Genomic DNA, 27046 nt, shown 5'->3' with positions numbered 1-27046 from the left:
TTTGTGCAGGATGTCAGCATCATCTAGGGAGGTAGTAATTGCACCCACCTTGCAGTTGACTGCGAACATTGTCAGCCAGAGTCCCTTCATGTTGGGATGGACTGGTGACTGACATCAGCAGGACTGTTAAAGTAGGGCAATGGGAAGTGTACAGGGTGTGAACAGGCTCAAAATCTTTAACCTACACACACACACACACACACACACACACACACACACACACACACACACACACACACACACACACACACACACACACACCTCTACATTTGGCAGCATTGAAATTTGAACCCCTACCTAACTAGTTATTTGCACTGTAGTTTTACGCAATTATCACATGTGCCACAGAACTTATACAGCTGAGGGCTGCTCAAAGGTACTTCTAAGGTGACTGATATTAGCAGGACTACTAAAGTAGGGCAATGGAAAGTGTAATGGTTGTGAACAGGCTCAAAATCTTTAACCACACACACACCTTTACATTTGATGGCCTAAGATTAGAACACCTACCTACCTAACTAGTTATTTGTACTATAGTGTTACACAATTATTGCATGTGCCACAGAGCTTACAAGGCTGAGTGTTGCCCAAAGGTACTTCTGAGGTGACTGATAGCAGGACTGCTAAAGTAGGGCATTGGGAAGTGTACTGGTATGAAGATGCTCAAAATCTTAACCTACAAAAACACACACCTTTACATTTGCTAGGACTGAGATTATAACCCCCTACCAAATTAGTTATTTGTACTACAGTTTTACACAATCATTGCATGCACCACAGAGTTGATAGGGTTGAGGGCTGCCCAAAGATGCTTCTAAGGTGACTGCAATGGGAAGTACAGTGGATGTGAACAGGCTCAGAATCTTTAACCTACAAAAACACACAACTTTTACATTTGCCAGGACTGAGATTAGAACCTCTACCTAAATAGTTATTCCTACTATAGTGTTATGCAGTTATCACACACACCACAGAGCTTATACGGCAGAGGCCAGTCCAACAGTACTTCTACAGTGAATGACATCAGCAGATCTTGTAACCCGTACCTAACTAGTTATTTATACTATAGTGTTATGAAATTATCACACATGCTACAGAGCTTATAGGGCTGAGAGCTGCTCAAAGGTACTTCTAAGGTGACTGGCATCAGCAGGACTGCTAAAGTAGGGGAATGGGAAGTGTACTGGTGTGAAGAGTCTCAAAATCTTTAGCCTACAAAAACACACACCTTTACATTTGCCAGGACTGAGATTATAACCCCCTACCTAATTAGTTATGTGTACTATAGTGTTACACAATTATCGCATGCACCACAGAGTTGATAGGGTTGAGGGCTGCCCAAAGGTAATTCTAAGTTGACTGCAATGGGAAGTGCACTGGATGTGAACAGGCTCAGAATCTTTAACCTACAAAAACACACAACTTTTACATTTGCCAGGACTGAGATTAGAACCACTACCTAAATAGCTATTCCTACTATAGTGTTAAACAGTTATCACACACACCACAGAGCTTATACGGCAAAGGCCAGTCCAACAGTACTTCTACAGTGAATGACATCAGCAGATCTTGTAACCCATACTTAACTAGTTATTTGTACTATAGTGTTATGCAATTATCGCACATGCCACAGAGCTTATAGGGCTGAGAGCTGCCCAAAGGTACTTCTAAGGTGACTGTCATCAGCAGGACTTCTAAAGTAGGGCAATGGGAAGTGTACTGGGTGCGAACAGGCTCAAAATCTTTAACCTACAAACACACAATTTTTATATTTGCCAGGAATGAGATTAGAACACCTACCTAAATAGCTATTTGTACTATAGTGTTATACAGTTAACACACACACCACAGTGCTTATAGGGTAGAGGCCAGTCCAGCAGTACTTCTACAGTGAATAACATCAGCAGATCTTGTGAAGTAGGGCAATGTGAGGTGTACTGGGTGGGACTGGATTAAATCCTTATTCTTACAAACAAACACATCTGGACAAAGCCATGAGTCACTGGGTGATAAAGGCCTAAATTTACAGACCACTGTAACTACTGGCCTTACAAACCTAGAAGGGTGATACAATAACAGATTTTGCATTAGCATGCATTTTTCTATGGGGTATGAGGTCTGAGACAATACAATACATCAATATTTTCTGAATTTAGACTTTCGTGGTTTGCTAATGATTTGCCAGACAACCACTATTTCAGAATAAAGACACCACAGATATGATGCAAACCTGTGTACATTCTGCAAAAGGTCTGTACAGTTGTTTGTAAGGTATGGTAGCCACTATGTAGGTTACTCTAACCTGTGCACTGTTCATATATTTGTCCCCCTGTACATGACCTGTCCAGCTTTCTGGCAGTAAAGCATATTGACAATCTGGACAGTGTGTACAACTCCCACCGTAGGTGTAGCTGACATGCAAAATAGTTGGCACTGCATTTCATGGAACATGGCCCTGTCTACCACAGTAGTGTGCCTAGGCCAGTAGGACACAACAGTCTGGGACTGAGTATGGCATCCCACCAGTGACATCCATGCTTGTGACTTATGACCCCCCACCTTAGTTGGCCCCCCACATATACTGCAGTGGGATTTGCCATCTTAAATTATACTGCATAGTGTGGGGAAGCCAGTATTGTGTAGACATTTCCTGGTGTCCCACATAGCTGTCAGTTGTCTGCTGATATCCCATTAGGCCACCCCATTCCCTTGCATGCATGCAGTATTACCATAGATTTGCTATCAAAACATACTAATCCATTCAATTATTGTTAAGAAGACTTAATTACCTTGTGCCTGTGGCAGTTGTGAGGAAGGTGCTTGAGGGCCGCCTATGTTAGATGCATACAGTACACTGCCTATACATGGTAAGTTACAGGTAATGTGATGAGTTTGTCATCCAATTTACTGTGTGTGTGAGTCAGAGAGACGTGTCAGTCCCTGGGTCCTTACAGTGTCAGTGTGTGTGCTATGCACTGCCTCTTTGTCAAGGCCTGGGCATACTGGGCATATCTCTGCCTGCCTATGGGAGAAGGCTCAGGGGCCTCCTCCTCTGAGTACTTCTGTACCTGCAGGGGCCTTGGCAATGGTGGGGGGCTGTGTGGCCCTTCCCCATGTTGTTCCTGCTGCAGCTGCTTCCATAGGATCATATTCTGTAGCATGGCACATACTATGAACATGTGTGCACATGTGACTGGAGACTACTGCAAGGATCCACCAGATATGTCAAGGCAGCGGAACCATGACTTGAACATCCCAAACACACCCTCTATAATGATCCTGATTTGTGCATGTGCCTCATTATGGTGTTCTTGAGTGGGTGTGTGTGCATTTCTGATGGGTGTCACCATCCATGGCTCCAGTGCATAGCCAGCATCCCTCACCAGATGGCCATACGGGATGTCCCCATTGGCAAATGCCTGGTACAGCTCTGATGAATGCCAGATGTGGGAGTCGTGATAGCTTACAGGGCTCCCATCACACACATCCATGATACATGACCTGGCAGTTGATGGAGGGGAAGCCCTTGTGGTTTATGTAGCCCCTACCCTGTTCACCAGGTAGTGCTTTGATATGGATGTGCCTGCAGTCTATGGCACCCAGTAACTCTGGGTATTCTGCTACATGGTGGAAGAGACACATATTGCTGGTCCTCTCCTCACGGGTGTTAGGGAAGTAAATGTGCTCACCAACATGTGGTAGGATGGCATCCAGGAACTGGTGGATTACCTTGGATGTGGATGCCTGTGAGACCCCCATGATGTCCCCAGTGGGTCTTTGGAAAGTACCTGTAGCTAGTATTCTTAAGGCTACACATACCTTGGTATACACTTTGATGGGTTCCCCTCTGTTGGCTCTGGGTCTGAGTTTAGGCCAGCACAGCTCAATGATTTGCTGCAGTATGCCTCTGTCCACCCTGTAGCGCTCTACTATCTCCAGATCATACAGACCCTGGTAAGTTACCCTGGGTTTGAGCACTCTTCTCCTCCTCCTCGGTCTGTGGTGGTTGTCAGCATTATCCTCCTCACCACCCTCAGCCTCTTAACACATACTGATGGATCAAAGCAATAGCAGCCCCTAACATTTTTACAGTTAAAATTCCCCACATGTGTACAACAATGGTACAGAGTCTGTTGGAAAAAACATACTGTAAGGTATTTTCATAGTTTACACTGCTGTGCTGCAGAAGCTGCCTGTATGATTGGTTGACTATGATGCATTCCACCTGTTAGCTATGTAATTTCTACTTGATTGCTTTTATTTTGCTATTTCCCTTTTTTTGCCTTTTTTCCCTTCCAGTTTCCTCCCCTTTTAAGCCCTGGGGTGTGCCATGCAAACCCAGTGCCCAAATGTAAACAGTCCTGCTATTTCCATTTTTTTTTTTGCTTTGTTTTTGTTTTAGAGCCAGTGCATGCAATGAAAACCCATTTAGCTAATGTAAACACTGAGAAATGTCCCTCTCTGGATGTGAACACATTCTTCATTTCATGGAATAAGTCAATACAGCCTCAGATACACCCTCTTGCTTAGCTGTGCTTAGCTAAGCTGAAATGTGAGCCATAGAGCTCCAATGTGCTTACACCAAGCATGACACACACCCTTTTCATGTCTGCTGCTCCTCCTGCTTACACCACTGCCTTATAGGACCTACACAGTTACGTGCAGTTTGGCACTTAGAAGATTTTTGTGATTCAGTAAATTTCCCCTCATTTGCATACCCCACTGCCTTAATCCCTAGTTACTGCACTACACCAGAGCCTTTCCCCTTAGCAACCACTGTTTCCTGGTATTGTTTTGATTCTGCATGCCATAGACTATAATGGCAAAATGCAGATTTCACTTAAAATGCCTTTTCAACTTTTTTTTTATATTTTCAGCACAATCCCATTTGTGTGCCATTGCCCTATGCTTAAACGGCCGAGATTGACCAAAAAAAAAACTTTTATTTTTGTAAAATTGAAACACTTTTCCATACCAATGGCCATACATTTGGCCATTGGCATGCTTAAAGATTATAATACATGATTTTATTTGAGCTGTCATGCCTCTGTTTTGATTTTTGCAGTAATATATTTGGCTAGTAGCCGAATGCATTTCTGCAGGTAACACTATTCCTGCACAGATGCCTGCCTGCTTATTGAATCACTAATTCCCCCTCATTTGCATGGTTTTCACCAGCAAATATGGTAATTAGCATTATTCAATGGTGTCCGTGCAAGAATAGTGCTGCCAAGCTTGTGCACGTCCCCAGGCTTGTTTACTGGCTTGCTCTGTGGCCATATTCCATGCAGGAGCGGCTGCACTGTTCTTACACTCCATGCAAGCTTTATTGAATCCCAGGGAAAGACTTTCCAATCTCATTTCAGGTTCTTCTAATTATTTAATTTCTGCAGTCCTTTCAGTTCTTACAATGGTAAGCCACCATTGATGGTAGGGACATTATTTGCATTTAAACGAAAGTTTGAAAACCCCATAGCAACTTTGCAAATCTGTCAGCAGACAGACTATGTGTATTTTACAAAACAGAACAGTTCCTACTTCAGAAAATCTACAGTAAAGGCTCAAATAACTTTATACTTTCCATGATGCCAGTGTAAAGGACATTATCCAGTTAACGGCAAAGTATCGGAAAATGTCACCATATCCAAAGCAGATGATAGACTTCCAGTGTGATGTCAAAAAATGTGAACACAAGACCAAGAATCACCAAAATCCATGGCCACAGTACCCAAATCTCCAAAAAATGTGGTTAGAAGCAGTAGGTTAAGAACAGCACATTTATTGGTACGTAATCTGAATCACACCAAACAGCAGCAAACAATAAACGTTATTACTGAGCTTCTTCAAGGTTAAAAAATCTGTTGTGTAGTAAGCCATGTTAAATACTAAATGCAACATCACATGACATACCCCCATGTGAATCATCCCTAATCAGTTTCTTAAAAATACAGTGTGTGTAAACTTTCCTTAAATATTAAATATATGTTACAATCCAAAAATCAAACTCAACTTTAAATCCAGTAATGCCAAAAATGAAAATATATAATATATTACAACATATGTAAAAACACATAAAAATAATAAAATAAATGGTAATGAAATTAATAAACATGACAATAATAAATGTTAAACTAAACCATGAAAGTAAATAAATGTAACATCTTCATTACCAATACAGCACATGGTAACCAAACTAAGGCATTAGGCTGAACTGCAAGTACATCCAGTACCAGTATGTTTAATGGGGAAATTTAAGCAGTCTACAAGAACCCCTATTATAATTCTTAATTTGAGCACACTGTTTATATTCAACATTCATGCCCGGTGGTCTAATTGCATCCAGTCTAAGCTGCCAAAACAGTTGTGTCACTTGTTCTAGAATTGAAAACTTCATTTGCATATTTTCACATAATTGTGAATGCTTAAAAAAGGCATTGGTCACTTTACCCTTACTAATATCATATTGATGTTCATAGACTCTTTCTGTCTTGCCTACATAAAAACTGTGACAATGTAGGCAGATTCCCAAGTATACCACTCCTTTGGTGGCACAATTAAAGTATTGTTTAAACTTATATCTAAAATTTCTGGAAGGGATAGAAATAACATCTTTATTCAACATGAAGGCACATTGGTTACATGAACCACATCTATGGGTACCCTTCTTCATTCTAGTGGACTCATTCTTAACAGCCTTATTTTTCTCAAAAAATTCTTTCAGATTCGTTCCTCTTTTTCTAACGAAGCCTGGCACTGAAGGGATGAGATATTTTATATCTTCATTCACTGAAATAATGGGCCAATACTTTAAGATGACCTGTTCTATTACCTGAGAGTCTGAAGAATATGTATATGCAAAACTATTCTTAAATTTGGAGGTGTTTTTGTCTATCACCAACTGTAATACCTAGATTCCCTGTTATCAGTAACTTCCTGGGCCAATCCATCAATCAAGTTGACTGGGTATCCTTTTTCTATAAATAAGTGTTGGCTTCCTCAAAAATATTCAAAAGTGCTACACATTCTCGAGGCACTAATCATTTGTTTTTCTGGTAAATGAAGGTATGCATTAGAAAAGGTAGTCTTCCTAAAAGTTTGGAATGAATACAGCTGTTTGCGTAGTCCTTAATTAATGTTACATCCAAATAATGTAAAACATCTTGGTCAATGTTGTGAGTGAATCTAAGAAAATCAGTACATCCATTGATGTGTTCCAAAAACCCATTCAGGTCATTAATAGAACCATTCCATAGTAGGCAAATATCGTCTAAATATCTGGTATAATGTGTAATGAACTTTTTCCATGGTGGATTGAACACAAATTCCTGCTCCCAATGCTAGAGTACACAATTGGCATATAAAACTCTCCATTAAAGTAAATAAAATTGTTTGTCAAAACTGTGTCCATTAAGTCCACCACTAAATTGATGTAGTTGGTTTGCCTAAACCATTCAAGTCCTACTATGTGAGGGAGACTTGGAAATAGGACTCTAATAGCAATGGTTACAATGTATAGCTCTGGACTAAACATCTGTCGGTTAATAACTTTTAAGAAATGCCAGGAGTCTTTGCAAATATGTGTAATTGGTGTTAAGACTCTTTTGGCTATGTGATCTATAAATTTTGCTAAGGGTGCCCCAGAAACAATGGGCCTAAATCTTAGAGGGCTAGGCCTTTATGTGTTTTGAATACCAAATATTATTGGTACCCTTGGCTTCATAACATGAAAATAGTTGTATAGCTGCTCATTAATAGTGCCTTGCAAGAGGTGGTCGTATAAATAATAACTAATTTTGGCATAAGCTAAATTAATTTCATTAAGGGACACCAGTTCATATTGTTCAAAATCTGCAACATTCCCTGTAGGAAGAAAAAGTAATCTAACTGGTACATTAGCACCACACCCTCCTTTGTCAGGTTTCATAACCCGGCATTTTTCCTGCTTTAAATTCTCAATCAACTGGAATTCTTCATTACTGAAGTTCAATGGGCACTTGTTTCTCTTGTTTTTACCAGTTGTTCTAATTTCTCTCTCTACCATTTCCTCAAATATATTAAGAGATGGGTGTGTGGGGGGGTTAAAGGTGCTAGTTCTGGTGAGATCTGAATGGGTATTGGGTTGACCCTTAAAAATATTGAAAGGTTTAGCTGCCTAATGAACAATTTAAAATCTATCAATGTGTTAGTGGTGTCAAAGGGACTAGATGGGACAAAGGTAAAACCTTTTGAAAATAAAGTAAAATGCTCATCTGTGAGCAAGCAATCAGTGAAGTTGTAAATTGTAAAATTATCTTTTCTGAAAATAATTTTCTTGGTAGGGGCCTCATCCATTGTTAATGATAAAACATTAACAAGTGGTTCTATTTCTGTATACGATTCCACCCTTGTTTCTGATGTCCCATTCCCCTCACTCCCCTGTTGGGAGGGTGCTGAAAATCCTGGTAGGACTGTTTCTTGCCCCTCTCAGCAATTCTTTCACTCCTCCTGGGTGGTTCATTGTCAACCCTAACACCCTTATTGTTACATTCCACCATGTTATCCCCTTCCACAAACACAGTGTCATATTTGTTTCTCCAACCACCATTTCTGTAAATAGGGTAGGCTAAGCCTTCCTGGTATTCGTGCATATCCCTGTCAAGTTTCTTAATTTTCCTATTTAAAACTTTTAAACAGTGTTGGTCAACCTCATAAAACATTGTCATAGCTTCTTTTAACACTTCCAAAATTCACATCATTAGTAACATTTTGGTTAAGTCAGCTCCTTCAATAAGAGTTCAGCCTTGGATTGGTACTCCACAATCATTAGTTTCAACATTTCTATAAAAATGTCACATAACTTGTCATACAATTCAGTCCCTGGTGCACACAGTTAGAAATTTAAATAGACCTTTGGGAACCCTGTTAACCTGTATGCATTCATTTAAGTAGTCTATCTCCAACTGGTTGTTTTTAAGCGCATATAACTTGTCTCTAAACGAGTTAAAGTTATTCTCAATGTTTCTGTTAAAATTGGAGTCTACAGTACCTTGCTGAAAATGGAACTGCTTTTCAGTCCATGCTCCAAAGTTAAAATCCTTGTTTGTGTCCCTTGTATTGTCGTCTCTTCTCGGTTTACCACTAGCAACATTTTTAGTGGAAGACGTACCATGTTGTGAATTGTCTCGCAAATGGTTACCGGAACTGACGTCATCCGCCCTGCCATTCATAGCAGTTGGTGAAGAGGAAGTGACCCTATTGCGCTTATCAGAAAACTGCAACTGGTTGCCAGGCAACCCAAAACTCTGTTCAGCATTTTTTTCTTTCAGTTGTTTAGTAAGTTCAGTTAACAGGTTCAAAACTTGTGTAAATTCAGTGTGGGTCACCGGAGTGTTGTCAGTATCTTCTCTCAGTATCGCTGGGGTCTCCATAAAGTTGGTAGAATTGGTTCCTTCAGCCATGGAAAAAATAAACTCTGAATGTCAAAAAATGTGAACACAAGACCAAGAATCACCAAAATCCATGACCACAGTACCCAAATCTCCAAAAAATGTGGTTAGAAGCAGTAGGTTAAGAACAGCACATTTATTGGTACGTAATCTGAATCACATCAAACAGCAGTAAACAATAAACCAAGCGCTTTCAATGACGCCTTGAATATAAACAGTGTGCTCAAATTAAGAAGGGCACGATTATAATAGGGGTTCTTGTAGACTGCTTAAATTTCCCCATTAAACATACTGGTACTGGATGTACTTGCAGTTCAGCCTAATGCCTTAGTTTGGTTACCATGTGCTGTACTGGTAATGAAGATGTTACATTTATTTACTTTCATGGTTTAGTTTAACATTTATTATTGTCATGTTTATTAATTTCATTACCATTTATTTTATTATTTTTTTGTGTGTTTTTACATGTGTTGTAATATATTATATATTTTCATTTTTGGCATTACTGGATTTAAAGTTGAGTTTGATTTTTGGATTGGAACATATATTTAATATTTAAGGAAAGTTTACACACACTGTATTTTTTAGAAACTGATTAGGGATGATTCACATGGAGGTGGTATGTCGTGATGTTGCATTTAGTATTTAACATGGCTGACTACACAACAGATTTTTTAACCTTGAAGAAGCTCGGTAATAACCGAGCAAAAGCGCTTGGTTTATTGTTTGCTGCTGTTTGGTGTGATTAAGATTACGTACCAATAAATGTGCTGTTCTTAACCTACTGCTTCTAACCACATTTTTTGGAGATTTGGGTACTGTGGCCGTGGATTTTGGTGATTCCAGTGTGATGTCACAGAGCCAAGGGAATCCTTACAAGAGGGAGTTTGAAAAAGCTGAGAGATGCTTAGCCACCTTTTTTCATCTTTCCTTGTGTGAGTATTCAATTTTATTTCAACGCCTTTTCTAATTAAAATCGACAGTATATCTCAGAAAATAGCTCCAGTAATGTCAGATTCTATCTGTTTGGCCATAGAACTTTGAAACAATACCTTGCTCTTTTTCAGTAAAAGCTGGGATTCAAAAACAATTTTCACATTACAGTAGCTTATTTTCTATGATGAATGTGTATGTGCCAGGTGGGAGTGATTCAGGGACAGAGAGACAACGATTGTGGAAACCTAAGAAATCTCATGACTTTCATAATATGCCAATTACAGTATAATGACAGGGAAATGAGCAACAATATTAAAATCCTCAGGTGTGTGAAGGTGATTGTTTGTAGTTGGTTGCTTGCAATTTAAATAAAAAAAAAATAATGTGGTATCTGGGATATTTTATTAAGTTGGATTGAGATTATTTGCTACATGTTGACTTTATCCAGAGTTTGATTATTTTTTTATTAGCTAGTTGAGACAGATCAGCCTCATATGCTAGACAATGGCATGCATGGAGTATCAATCCTTCTGAACACCAAATTATGTGTGGCTTTGAGAATATTAGCTACAAGGACCTTTCAATGACAACAGATGATACAGTGAGTGTATCGTCAGCACCTGTCTCAAGGATATTCCACCAGTTCTTTGATGTCATGCTATACAATGTGGGAGTGCATATCTGGTTTCCCTGTACCGCAGAGGATACAGCCAACACTATATAGACATTTTATGACACAGATCATTTTCCTGAGGTACTGGCAGCCATAGACTGCACCATTATTACAATAAAGACCTCATCTAGGGAGTAGAGATAACAATATAACAATAAGCTGTTTCCCTCTGTAATCTGCCAGGTGGAGTGTAATGGAAATGGTATAATATACAATGTGTCAGAAGTCCAACCAAGCAATGGAACATGCAGTAATATGTTTCCAATGTGCATCACATAACATGTTGATAGGCAAGGAATTACAGTAGGGTGTAGATGTTGAAGAGGAGGAAGTCCCAGAGTCAGCAGCAGAGGAGGTGCCTCATAAGGATCCTATGAGGGAGCTAGTTTCAGGAGAGAAGGCTGTGAAGGAGGAAGAGGAGCCTAATGAGGACCTTATAAAGGAGCCAGCTGTATGGGAGGAGTCTGTGAAGTGGGTGGAGCATGATGAATCAGCTGCAAGGGAGGAGCCTGAGAAGGAGAAGAACTTGATGAGGATCTCATGGAGGAGTCAGCTGCAGTGAAGGAATCTGTGAAGGAAGAGGAGACTGATAAGGAGCTTCTGGAGGAGCCAGTTGTAGGTGGACAGTCTGTGAAGGAGGAGAGGCCTGTGAAGGAGCCAGCTATAAGGGAGGATACTATAAGGGTGGAAGAGCCTGTGTAGGAGCTGGCTGCAATGGATGAGAATGCCATATAGAAGTGGGCTCAGTACACCACACTACTGGCTAAGAAGCAGCATCTTATTCATAACTGTGAAACATATCTCTTAAACTCTCAATGTTAGACCCAGGGACAAAACTAAAAATAATGGAGAGGACAAAGGCCCAATATTGTGGACACATTTTAAATATTGTTCTTATCCACTTAGAGATTTGTTATAATAAAATATTTTGCATTAAAATGTATTTTGTGAAGGATATGAAATCTAAATCTCAAATGTCTGCCATTATTTACTTATTTCAATCTTTAGTGATTTGCTAGAAGACCATAAATTTTATAAGGGACAGACCAATAATATGAGGCAGAAATCTGAACATTTTTTGAAATTCAAGACAGTTGAAATTCATGGTAGGGGCCACAATAACCACTAGCTATAATAATCATATACACTCACCTACATCCAGGCTGACCTACATCATGCAGAGACAGGCCACTCTGTGTATCAGACACAGGTTGCCCGGGTAACAGAGTACCAATGGCAGGCTACAGCTGACATCATATGCACAGGTGGGATGAGCCATTCCTGCAAAACAAAGAAGTCATGCTTGCACTTTCTATTGCCTTGTATTGCATAGTTAATGCCTACCCTGGTCATAAAATGTATAAATGCGTAAATAAATAAATAACTGCAGATAGTAACTCTGATATACCCACCTGAGGCATCATCAATGGATATGTATGGTGTAATGTGCAAATCAGCATCGATGCTTACCACTCCACCATGGATACCAGAATTGCCTGAACCCCCATGCAGAGATGCTAGGTTTTCTTCTATGTCTGTCATAGATGGACCCTCTGCAGACACCCCTCCTATCTCTCACTGCCGCTATCACTTGCCAGTTTGGATGCCTTAGTGCACGCTGCAATGATCATATTGGTGGCCCTTCTTCATACTTCACTGTTATTCTAGTTTTGCCAATTGATAACACTGATGCCAATCTATAATGTCCCACCAGACACAAATGGAAAGCCTGATAAGGATTCACATGACAGAGCATCTGACAACCATAATCATAGAAGGCCTGCAGCAGAAGGTAATTGTCTGCATGGAAGAATTCACATTTACAATGTTTTCCTTCTTCGGGTATGATAACCTGCAATCAAAAAGAAATATACATGTGAAGGCTCACTATTGAAATCTCAGCACTTGAAATGCCAACTACTGAGAAGCTAAAAAAAAAGACTAAAAAATTAGAAGTGACTCTCAAAGATTGCTCTTCTCCTTTAAATTTATATTTACAGGGGGGGCAAGCATCCCTGCACCCCCACACCCCCAAACTCATATATACTAACTCCGAGATCACCATACCTCAAAGAAAAGGGAATATTCTGAGAAATGGCCATTTTGGACTTGGTATATGTATGCCTGTTTTTCAGCCATTCAGTCTCTGTGTTTGGGACATGCTTTAGTGGGTCCCAACATTTCAAATGGTTACCAATTTTGGAAGGTTATAAACAAAATACCCTTGACCAACTACACATCCAACAGATTAGAGCTGTCAGGAACCATGTTCTTTTTCAAAAGATATGGGTTCTTCCTACAAGTACATCTGGAATCTCTGTGAAAAGCTTATAAGGATGGTGTAGTGGTGCAGTGGTAGTATTGTCACCTCACAGCAAGAGGTTCTCCGATTCAATTCTTGGCTGGATTGTCTTCTGTTTGGAGTCTGCATGTCCTCCCTGCATTCATGTGGGTTTCCTCAGGGTGCTCTGGTTTCCTCTCACATTTAAAAGACATGCATCTGGAGCATTTATTCCTGGGCCTCTGTTGAGAACTGGCTCTGTTCCAAGTCAGACTTTTCCGGTAAACAAATGTTGTGTACAATATGTGTTTCCTCTCCAACATCTGCCAGGGGTGTCACATGTCAAAGTACCTTGAGGAGGAAGCTCATATAACCGCATATGGGACAGCTTATGCCATCTTCATCTGCGTGGGTCAGACAGACATAATGGATGCATGTACATTTTGGATTACTCTATTTTTCACTTGCATCTTGACACACATCCTGAGTGTGAAGGTGATGCAAGTCCAGCAAAGGATATGATTGACAGTGTTTAGTTAAAATTTAGTTAAATCTGTTCTGGTGACATACACTCCTCCCATGAGGTTTAGTGTATCCAGACCCACAGCACAATCAGCACTTATAGGACATGGGAGAGTATGTGTGTGCATCTCACAGGAAGATATAAAATGTGAATGCAATCACCTCAGTTCATACACAGACTTCCCCCTACATGGGTACTGGTGTAGGCCTCTATCACACCACAAAGGAAGTAGCACAGGTCAGACCTAGAATGCCCTGGTACAGCTGTAGAAAGGTGAATACCCAAACTGCTCTACAGACCATGGAGTACACATCCCTCAAACTGCTCCACAGACCATGGAGTACACATCCCCCAAACTGCTCCACAAGCCATGATGTATACATCTACCAGCTGCTTCATAGGTCATTGAGCACACATGCCCTGCACTGACTCCTCTACAGGAAATGGAGTACACATACCCAAACTACTCCACAAGCCATTGACTATACATCCCCAAACTGCTCTACAGGTCATGGAGTACACAACTCTTAAACTTTTTCACAGGCCACTGAGTACACATCCCCAAAACTGCTCCGCAATTCATGAAGTACAGATCTCCCAAACTACTGCACAGGCAATGGAATACACATCCCCAAACTGCTCAACAAGCTATGAAGTGCACATCCCCAAACTGCTCCACAAGCCATGGAGTAGCATTCCCCCAAACTGCTCTACAGGCCATTGAGTATACATCCCCCAAACTGTTCCACAGACCATTGAGTGCACATCCCCCAAACTGCTCTACAGGCTTGGAGTACAAATCCCCCAAATTGCTCCACAGATTATTGAGTACACATCCCCTAAACTGCTCTACAGGCCATGGAGTACACATCCCCAAACTGCTCCACAAGCCACAGAGTACACATCCCCAAAGTTGCATCACAGGCCATTGAGTACACATCCCCCAAACTGCTATACAGGCAATGGAGTACACATCGCCCAAACTTCTCTACAGGCCATTGAGTACACAACCCCGAAACTGCTCCACAGGCCATTAAGTACACATCCCCCAAACTGTTCCACAAGCCACAGAGTACACATCTCCAAAGTTGCTCCACAGGCCATGGAGTACACATCCCCAAACTGCTATACAGGCAATGGAGTACACATCACCCAAACTGCTCCACTGGCCATTGAGTATGCATTCCCCAAACTGCTATACAGACCATGGAGTACACATCCCCCAAACTACTCCACAAGCCACAGAGTACACATCCCCCACATCGCTCCGCAGTCCATTGAGTAAACATCCCTCAAATTGCTCTACAGGCCATGTAGTACACATCCCTCAAACTGCTCTACAGGCCATGGAGTACACACCCCCAAACTGCTCCACAGGTCATTGAGTACACATCTCCCAAACCTCTGCAGGCCATGGAATACACATCTCCCAAACTGCTTTACAGATCATTGAGTATACATCCTCCAAATTGGTATACAAGCCATGGAGTACAAAACCCCAAACTGTTCCACAAGCTATTGAGTATACATCCCCCAAACTGCTCTACAGGCCATTGAATACACATCCCCCAAACTGCTTTACAGGTCATTGAGTACACATCCCACAAACTGCTATACAGGCCATGGAGTACACATCCCTCAAAGTGCTCCACAAGCCACAGAGTACATGTCCGCCAAATTGCTCCACAGGCCATTGAATATACATCCCCCAAACTACTCCACACGCCACAGAGTACACATCCCCCAAATTGCTCCACAGGCCATTGAGTACACATCCCTCAAACTGCTGTACAGGCTATGGAGTACACATCCCTCAAACTGCTCCATAGGCCATGTAGTACACATCCCCAAACTGCTCCACAAGCAATGGTGTACACACCTTCTAAATTGCTCCACAAGCCACAGAGTACACATCCCCAAATTGCTACACAATCCATTGAGTACACATCCCCCAAACTGCTCTACAGGCTATGGAGTGCACATCCCCCAAACTGCTCTACAGGCCATGGAGTACATATCCCCTGCACTGACTCCTAACTGAGGCAAATTAGGTGTGGTCATCGAAGCACACATTGGATCCATAGCATATAAAGGAGATAACTTACAGGTACTGTAAGCTCTCCATCACTAACCGCTTACTACATGCACATGCTTCCCACACATCTGTACATGGGTAAGTGTGTAAAGGGTATATGGACATAACAGGAAAACAGTACCACCCTGGAGGAATAATGAATACAAGTTCACTCTATGCATGCTTCTAGACTGCTCTAGCTTTCCTTCCAAAAAAAAAAAAAACAGCTCACCATATTTACACTCATAGCAAATGCATCAATAATCTTGACATTAACACACATAGTACATATAGGACTCCCACAGTATATTACATTCTTGATACAGGCAACCCTCACACAAAACACTACAGCATTAGTGCAACAACTGTGGGCATAAATATCAACCAGCAGAACAACTACTTATATTAATATTCTTTCGGAGGAACACACATTACTTGACCTAAAGGTAAGGCTTTATTCACCAAAGTCTACAACCTCAAAACTGAGTTGTACTGACCCTGCCACATCATATACCCTCCATGTTCCTTTACATGACTTTAGACCTTACCCTGCATAGAGTCTTCAACGCATTGAAGCAAATGTTGTAATTTACATACAGAAAGTAATCCCATTACAGTTTCTGAATGTCATGAATGCCATAAAACAACACACAATTAAAGCAGTGGTGACAACTTGACAGCATATTGTCTCTATATTTCTCAACAATATGCCCCTGTTGATGATACCTTCACCTAGCATACCCCCATCTTTTGCACTATAGCCATGTTGAGTGCTGTGCTGCATAGCAAATTACCTTACAGTCTTTATAAAGTGCTTGCTGATAGTTGTGCCTGTGGTATAAGTTTGTTTCTCTGCCTCTGGTACAGGACATTGTCCTTGTAAGGATGTTGAGCTGCATGGGTGTTACTACTGTAGAAGTACACATGACATGTCTTTGGACATGCTCCTTATGGCTCGTCCACAGGCCACTTTCCCCACTCACCCCTCATACTGCATTATGTCCAGTGTCCTTCTAACATAGCCTGCATCTGATTGGCTCCAGCCCTGTCTATGTGGGCAGTGACATGGCACACCCACCCACCCATCTTACAATAGGGAAAATTAAGTTTCTGTACTTAGGCAGAACTATCTGATCTCACCTAGGAGCATATCTAGGGGCTGTGTAGTACAACAGCAGGTAGAAGTCTGAATGCTTATCTGCAATATTCATAGTACTAATGGCATTTTCTCTCTCCATCTCTTTGTCATTATCCTTTTTTTATTTTATGTTTAATGTTTTATTTCTATCCATGTATGATACCATTTTCTGCAGCCTCTGTCACAACTGTCACTGCTGTATCAGTGGTATGTCATAGGTTCAAACCACACTATTGGTTCAACCTTTTTTCTGTTAGCATTCCATCCTGACTCATGTCTGCATCCTCACTGGGTGTGCCAGGGGGTGAACAGGGGGCATTACTGATTACTTCTGACAGTTGATCATCAGAGGGGGATGCCAACACGCCAACCACTGACACTGGCAGGAGTCAAAATTCATCACTGGTTGAAGTTGCCAAAGATGGTTGGGGATCTATTGGACTGGGATCTTGATGCCCACACTGGCAACATGGAGAGGATAGTCATGCAGCTTCATGAGTCATGTTGCTGCATGGCACTACCACCATTATGACCTCAGGCAGGACACAGTGGGAAGGGAGTCATGGTGGCAACTGATCTCTTCCTGGGCCTATCCCAAGCAGAGTGGTAACTGGAGTAGGAAAAGCCACTGTGACCCCCATCCTGGTGTTCCACTTCCTTATGTGTCATTTCCCTCACCATGTTTATTGTCCAGTTCTCACAATCATCGACTGTCCTCCCTCTGTCTGTATGCCAGTAACTCCACTATCAAACCCATCTCCTTTGAGTCAGCACGCCACTGGGTTTATGTTTGTGTGCCACTGCTTCTATACTTCTACACTTTTTCTACTCCCCCATCATTCTTTTACATTCTTCTTTGCCTACCCTTCTTAAAAAGTATATGCCTAGCCTTCAAAAAATATACTTCTTTTCCCTCTCAACTCCATTCTTACCTTCTTCATTTAGTTCTTTATACTCCTATGCTTATTCTTCCCGTTTTCCTACTGTCCTATATTCCTATTTCCTCTCCATTTAAAGTACTAAACTCACATATAAATATTGGTGAGAGCCAGTCACGGTGGCTTCCAGATGTTCTCAAAGAATTGCAACGTAATGCATGTGCATGCAATTAGGTGCATACAGGCTACTTGTTGGATATTTGTCATGACCACAATTGCAGGAATCACTTTTTCAGCATAGACCCTGTTATTTCCATGGATAGGCTTCTTAAGCAGCCACAGCTTAAGCCACAAAATTCCTGTTAGTTAGTTTAAAATTAGCTTTGGGCAGTATCTTGCACCTTGGTATCTTCTTGGTAAACTTGTGTGATCACTGAAGGTGTGTTGCCAAATCACAAGGAATGTAGAAGAAAACACATGCAAAAACATTAAAGAGTTCAAGTAACCAGGAAATATTTGGAAATCATGAAGCATGTAAACAACAATAAATTTAAGTCAGGTTTGGTCTGAGTAAAAACTCAGACAGAATAACATTTAATGTTTTAGCAAACCAAATATATTGAACAATGGTTCTGTGGACTATAATACCCATTCCTTTCAGTTATTTTTTGGTGGTTAGATGGTGCAAGTTGCAAGGGGAAACTGGTAATTATTTTTTAAGAATATCCTTCAAAATTAAAGTGCAATGGTTTTTCTCTTAGCACTATATACTTTCTGGTCTCTAAATGAAGTCCCATATACAAATTCATTAGGGTCATCTAAGAGAAGATGTGCTCTCTGTGTTCAGGGTGAAGACTGAACCAAACAATGTTTTCTGTGTAGTAGGATTTCTACACATAGTCTTCCAAATTGTTCTGAAGTCAATAGAACACTACTTTACTCATTTGTCGCCCTTGCTGGGCAAACTACACAGCAGTAAAATGATAATCATGATGATAATATTCATTTCATATTTTACAAACCATAAAGTGTTCACTTCTTTACAACCAATGATTGTGCATGATATGGTATTCATACAGTATATCAATAGTGATGGTACTTTTGTTAAAATACATTAACATCTGAAGAAAGCTATCTTACCTGAGGAATGGTATATCCCCCAAATGATACCTCTTTTGCTGTAGCATGTGGAACACTAAGTGGTGTTATGTTTGCAAAACGCAGGATTTCATGAACAGCAGCATGAGTATAAGGCATCATTAGCCTGTCTTCATAACTCACAAATTTCTTTCCATTAACAATGGATTTAATTTCCTTGTAGCATTTTTCTGCAAAAAGAACATTAATGTATACATATGAGTGTTCGTAAAGGAAAACACAGTTCTTGACTTTTTCAGTCAAAGTAATTCACCGCGAACACCCTAAGTTTGTATACAGTTTTGCAGAACATTTTAAGAAAAGGTTCTTTCTATACAAAAAGATAAAAAGTACAAACTATGGTTGGACCTACTTCTAGGTTTCTCAGGTATATGAGTATTATTTAATACTTCATGAAAAAGTTTGGTGTTTTTCGCTAATACTAGGATATGAAGCTTTCTGATCTGTCTAATTCACTTTAATGAATGTTTATTTATGAGACTACTCTTGGTAATTATCAGTTTACTGAGAACTTGTGCATAGAGAATCCTGAACCACAATTCCCATACACGAATATTTAAATACAATAATGTTAATGCTGATTGATAGCAGTGTAAGTATATACAAAATGTCATAAAATTTGATTATCTGGTAATATTATTAAGAACAAAATCAGACTATAACAGTTTAGCAGGAACCAATTCACTATTAACATAAAATTTCTGCATGTTTAAAACTGAACATGATGTTATTGTATGCGCATAATGAATCATTATCCACAAATCCTATCATCATTAATTTAATCAGCTACCCAAAACTGAGGGTGTCTGAATCCAGATCCATTGCTGAATATTTTAAAGTAACATGACCAAATGTGATATGTAGCGTCGGTAGTATCTAAACCCTGAAAATAATTGCACAGCAGGTGAAATATTCAATATTTTTTCATAGATAGATGGATGCTGACGTACTATGTAATTCGTATGTTCCAGAAAATTCCTGCTCATGACACAAAATTAATTTTTGTCACAAGTGCCACCTAAATTTTATTATCATCAATGTCTGGAATAGCAAGGAGATAAGTGATATTTTGTTTTTATATACAGTGGCGGTTGAATATAAATGTTGCACATGTTGCATACCTTTTATAGTCTTCATTTCTACCACTCAGTAATGTATTTTAATTTTACCATGAGTTGTCAATATAAAATAAACCCAGGTGACAAATGTACATAGACTGCTCAGTGATTGCTTTGTAGGGAAAAGTGTTATCAGTTCTTTCTCTGGCTTATCAGCTATCAAGTGCCATATCACTTGGCTAAATGGTATGCAGAGCATAATTCATTAGAATCACTGTAGCTAATCCTTTATATTACTACCTTCTGACATGGTTATGTTGCAAGACACTTATGACATAGTATTGATTAAATTATTATAATATTCATTATTCTCAGCAATACAAAATTGAGGGGTACATTATTACTTATAGCGAGAAAACCAATATTTAAAAAAAATGCATTGATTTGAGTTGGTAGTAAAGAGAAAAAAATGCATGTTGGGAACATGCGAAATACTAGATACATACGTTTTTCTGTTTCTCAGGTATATGAGTGTTTTGACCTTGTAGCTCTGCTTTCCAACTTCTGTCCTTTTGTTTTGAACATTTCATCTTTTAATAAAGCCATCTTGAACTCCTTGTGGTCTCACTGTCTATAACTAGTTATTGTTATTTCTATAAACTTCCAATCCAGACACTTTTTGTTGTGGATTCATGGCGATGCAGTAAAAAAGCTCCCAACATTTCCAGCTACATCACTCAAGATTTTTACTTCTGCTTTAAAATGTGGGTTTGCTTTCTGAAATCCTTTCTATACCAAAGGCATACGCTTTATAAAACAGAGCTCTAAATATGCTTTCTGTTGTCAATTTAAATCTACTGCTATTGTCAGTTTACCTAAACTATCCATTTTATAAAAATAGAAAATATGTGAATTCAAAACCTCTTTTACAAAGGAAAATCTTTTGAACCTGGGAATTTACATTTGAATTTTTTTCCCTCAATGCAACAATACTGTTCTGAAACTTGGTCTGTAACTATATCACTCAGAATATTCAGTGTTTATGTGTGGTGTACCTAAGTTTACAAATTAGTAACCCATGTATGCATGTAGCTTTATGATAGATGCCATATCTCTCTCTCTCTCTCTCTCTCTCTCTCTCTATATATATATATATATATATATATCTGTCTGTGTGTGTGTGTGTGTGTGTGTGTGTGTGTGTGTGTGTGTGTGTGTGTGTGTGTTTCATTTAGAATATCCCACTAAAAATATTGTACCGACATTTAACCCATATGCTAAATTATGTTCTCTGAATCAGCAAATGCAGTCAAATAGATCAAAATAATCTAGGTTTTGTCTTCAGTAGATATGCAACAAATACTTTTGAAAATAAAGTATGCTTTATAATATCCAGAAGCATTTTTAATAGCCCCCAAAAAATACTTTTTGTTCCCTCTCAATACATTTCTCAGGACAAATTATTAAATTACTCAGGAATCATACTGTTCACAAGAAACCATATCATGAATACACCTAAATTGCTGTTACACCTTGTAACAACCCATCAATCCTGTGCACATACAAGCTTGCAATTTAATTTTATTTTCAAATTCCAAAAAAAGATATACCCCTGGATTCACTATCATTCTGTGCAGGACTAGCATGGAAGTGGCCTATTTAGGAGCAGGACGGCAGCGCACCATGCATATTAATGAAGGTGCTCTGCCTGAGCTCCTAATCTTACAAGGAGCATGTAAAAGTGCAGAGGGCATGTCTGAGAACAGAGCTCACAGAATATACACGACCCTGCAATGAAGAACAGCAGACTAGTCATAAAAAATTGAGCAAGATTACTCATAGGTGTACGCATACCCCCAGCAACATCCCCCCACGTCATCCCCCCACGTGTACAAGAGCAGTAACAACACATATAAAGATTGTTCCTTTTTTTTTTTTTTTTTTTTTTATGAAACAGATTAAATGGCACAAGAGGATAAAAAGCAAGATATATGTAAATGGAGCAGTACAGCAATAGTGTAGTGGGCAGAGCATTTGCCTTACAAGCAGTCATTCCTGGTTCGAGTCCCAATCCAGTAGATTCCATTTTCCATGTCAAATCACTTTATGACCAATATTTTTAGTTGCATAACCTACTAAATAACATATATTTGTGAACTGGAGTACTGCATTAAATGCAGATGTGAGGTGTCAGTGTTATAATGTTGCAAAGTCCACAGATAATCACACGTGACCCATACAGTATATGTACACAGGAATAAGGGATACAAATGGAAGGTAAAATGTGTAAGGAATGATAACTCCATACAGTTTCCAAATCCACCACCTTCCCAAGAACAATTAGTCATTACTATCTAAAGTAGCGCAGTGGTAAGAGTGAGTAAGCACTAGTAAGCAAGTGTAAGCACTAGTAAGCAGTAGTAAGTGGAGGTAAGGATATTTAAGCACTAGTAAGCGGGTTTAAGCTTGTTTGCATGGGGGTAAGCAATGCACACACAGGTTAAGCAATATTGAAGCTAACTTACTGTAAGCATATTTAACCGGAGGTTAGCATAGCTTACCCTCGCACAAGCCTGCGTAAATCCACTTACAATTGCTTAAAAGTGCCTTAATCACTCTGTATGCAACAGTCTCTGTCCTGGTCAGAAACAACATAAACAACCACTGGAGGTCTTGAACCCAGGACCCTGTACACTGTAGTTACACTAGTTAACCACTAAGCCATCACAGAAGTACATAAGACTGAGGTATCACCAAACAGAACCTCACTATAGAAAATTCAAACTGAATATGTGAAAGGAATCTATATACAGTCTTATGTTGTATAACCCACTACATAACATAAATATGTGAAATGGAGTACTGCATTAAGGCCAGATGTGAGGTGTCATTGTAAAAAAGTGTTGATATCCACTAATAAAAACAAGGATCCCATACAGTGCATGCACACATGAATCAAGGATACCAAACACATATATAACATGTAATGAATAATAAATCAATGCCAAAAAGCAAATAGTATACAAATTAAAAATTAAGCAATGCTAAACATTGCACACCCCAGCTTTCTTGGCTTAAGCAATGTGTAGGCCAGCTAACTCAGTTTGCCCATTGGCATACCCCTTTAAGCAATGCCAACCTTAGGTTAGCAGGTTTGCCCATAGCTTAGCCTTTTCAAAACCATCCAATCAAGGCAAAGTGCAGAAAATCGGCCCTATTTAAATCCAACAGGCAGGGATACATCTCATAACTGGTTATAGCTTCCCCTTATAGGCACTATGTCTGGAATGGGAGAAGGTGTGCGCTTCTGGGTGCAACGCTAGGGCATCCAAGATTCCAGAGTCATGGCAGGACTCCTTGTGAAAGACCATGAGCAGAGACTGCTGCAGGACCAGTACCACAGTTCACAATATAAAGCAGAAGCCTAGGACCATCTTGCCCATGACCTTACCAGTGCCACTGGCATACCTCAAACTGATGAGCAGGTCAGGCATCACTATGCTGACCTGAAGTGGCAAAAGGGGGATCTCTTGGATCAGTGGATCCAAGAGACTAGGAAGACAGTGGAGGTCCCAGCCTTGTGTAAGTATCACTCCACTACCTGTTTAATAATTGCCAGCACATCTATATTATGGATAGGTATGGCTAAATATTCTTCTTATGTTCTCATAGTGGCAAGTGAGCAGGCTGCGAACCAGGAGGCCTATGGATGTCACTTGGATTGGTTGTAATGCGAGGCAGGTTAGTAATACTCTTGCATGTATTGTCATAAGAAATAAATCTAAAAGTAGTAGGAAGTTAATTGCCTGTATAAAACCTGCATTGTTTAAGGCAAGTACTGCATACACCACAGAACATGGCATGAAAAGTTTCATATAGGTTGAATATAAATAAAAGCATAATAGCCAGACAATAAAGGTCTAACTGCTGGACTACATGTGTTTACTCTGGTATCATATGGTAATGTAGATTTGCAATCACTTAACAGTACTGTTGTATTAAGCACTGTTACCCACACTGTGCAACCTAAATATAATATGCAGGAATGTCTGTATATGACTGGTGTAATCCCAAGAGGTTATATAGTACAACTGAGAAAGACATAGACAGAAAACAATGAAAATACAGACAACAAAATCCAAACAGCACATGCAAATGAGTTGTGAACTGTTGTATTTTTAGCACACACAGCCATGGTTTGAATCCTGGGAGTGGTAGTAGGCTGCATACAGAATCATACCCCACAACTGTACAGATATGTCCAGAATGTCCAGGAAATCGGCCCATATATGCTGCCTGTCACACTGTCCCCCTGGGAAATCAGTGGGATTATCCCAGATGTTTAGGCAGCAAACAAGAAATACAATTGATTGTCGCACACCTATAAGAACAAACCTGTCACTCTAGCAACTCCCCAAATTGCTATGAGAGTTATAAGCTAAGTATGTCTCATCTACACCCTCATGTTGTCAAGCTGAGACCACAGTGTATATATACATATATGCATACATCCATAGATATATATGTCTACATATATATATATATATATATGTATATATATATATATATATATATATATATATATATATATATATATATATATATATATATATGTATATACAGCAATATATATATATATATATATATATATATATAGGTAAGCATATATATGTTTCTGTATATGTATATGCAGATATACATCTATAGATATAACAGAGAACATAAATACATATATGACCACATGCACTGTTAATGAGGGTGAGGGGGCCCTAGGAACATAAGTTTTGAACGTATTGATAACCCCCCCCACAGCTTAACAGGTCTGCCCTGCAATACAATACCAAGTGTTGCAAATCCCATAATCAGGACCTGACACAACATGGGCACAAGATGTTAACAGCACTCCATCCCACCTGTAGGATGTCAGGCTGGTATCAATAACATATCATGCAGTACAGTCTGGCTACCATAGGGAAGGTACAATGTGGAAGCAATCAACATTCCTAAGATACATATACACAGACACATATATAATATATATATATATATATATATATATATATATATATATATATATATATATATATATATATATATATATATATATATATATATATATATATATATATATATATATATATATATATATATATATATATATATATATATATATATATATATATATATATATATATATATATATATATATATATATATATATATATATATATATATATATATATATATATATATATATATATATATATATATATATATATATATAGTCATATATGTAACTACACACACACACACACACACACACACACACACACACACAGATATGTATAGGAAGATACATATGTAGAGTGTGCACACCATATGGAACAGCCAGTATGCCTACAGTTGCCACCTTACCAACTGGACACTATATGAGTCACCCATACAAATGACAATTGTTGCTTGCAACATATACCCACAGAGAGGTCAAAGGATATAACATCACACACAGGTTTGCATAAATGAGAAAGCTTTACTTGTGTACTATTACAGTTGTATATGCCATGTCATGTAGCTGTTTAGACTCTGAAATACATATAAACAGACTAATGCAACTGTCAAACAGATAAATTAATACAGTATTCTGGAAAGGATTACATATGTTGCTGTCCAGGCCAAGGCCTACAAGTAGTACAACAGTAAAGACAGACTGGGCCACAGGATAACAATCAATCAACAGTAAGTAATGCAGGTGTATAGTCCAGCAGCATCTGTCTACATGCTGTACACAATCCCTAGGGGGTAAAGACCTCACCTGACACAATGGGATGTATCTATTATATAACAAGGCCTAATTGGAACCATCACAATCACACAGACAAACAGAACAGTCTGTATTGCAGGAAGCAGTAGGCCTGCATTTAGCCAAGTTGAATTGTATAGAAATGTATATCTAGACACCTTAAGGCAGCTTACCCCTGATACCCCCACATGTTGTAACAGCCTAGGTTAGTTATGGTACACCCCCATAGACTGACATACAGGGCCATATACCAATGTTACATACACTGGCCTCTGGACTGCATAAGGGCACACATGTATTGTGCAGATGAAGCCCACACATATATGGACCCAACCCCACAATATGTGTGGGGGCCACAACAGCAGTGGAATGATGGCAGGAATGGCAGCATGACATACTCACAGGCCAGTACATAACAACCCCTGACAACATGTCATATGGACAAAGCCTGGTATGTAGGTGTAAGACAGAGGCTGGAGCAAAGGCCCATATGTGAAATAGTGTTGTCATACACTAAGCAAGTCGCTGGTGTTACAGGATAGTCTGCAACATACCCTTAGTCAGGAATATGAAATCAGAAACACACATGGTTGTAGCCATGCACTGATAGCACTCAACACACACACAGCCAGTGATATATCTGACACAAGATCTGTGTGCTGGACAGGCAAAATATAACATGCACATCTCTGGCCATCAAGTGGATAGGCACACAGTTGAGAGCTATGCAGACAGACTGCAGTCCATGTTAAACTAATATGTACACACAAACCCTGTAACACTCATGCTATAGAATGCATACAACAACAGTACTCACACTCTCTGTTTGTAGTTCTGGAACCTAATACAAATATGTAGTTGGACTGAGTGTGCAAGAGGTTACCTGCTGTCTGTAACACTGCTGCCCACACATAGGAAGGATGTCCACCATACAGGAAAGGTAAAAGGACCACTCCCATATGATTTAGTTTTATATAGAAGTGGGTTGCCATGACAGTGGTAATAGGAAGTACTACACAGCTGGCTGCATGCAGGTAGCAAGTGGAAGAGGGATGGGAGGGTGGCCTAATGGTTTAAGTTTTGCCCTTACAAAACAAAGGGC

At 39.5% G+C, this 27046-nt stretch overlaps 1 protein-coding gene across 1 annotated transcript in view; it reads right to left on the bottom strand.

Annotated features, from left to right (window-relative positions):
* Positions 1–27046, bottom strand: part of LOC122809621 (cytochrome P450 2J6-like) — a 587708-nt gene that overhangs the window by 127477 nt on the left and 433185 nt on the right. The window contains exon 7 of the mRNA XM_044081253.1: positions 19069–19256. Within this exon, the coding sequence (XP_043937188.1) occupies positions 19069–19256 (188 nt within the window). The remainder of the gene's footprint in view (positions 1–19068; positions 19257–27046) is intronic.

The sequence above is a fragment of the Protopterus annectens genome, chromosome 8.part0 (assembly GCF_019279795.1).
Source record: "Protopterus annectens isolate FY-2018-M chromosome 8.part0, PAN1.0, whole genome shotgun sequence".
In the NCBI taxonomy this organism is placed as follows: Eukaryota; Metazoa; Chordata; order Ceratodontiformes; family Protopteridae; genus Protopterus; species Protopterus annectens.
The sequence above is the reverse complement of the archived record's forward strand: the minus strand, read 5'-3'. Positions and strand labels throughout refer to the sequence as shown.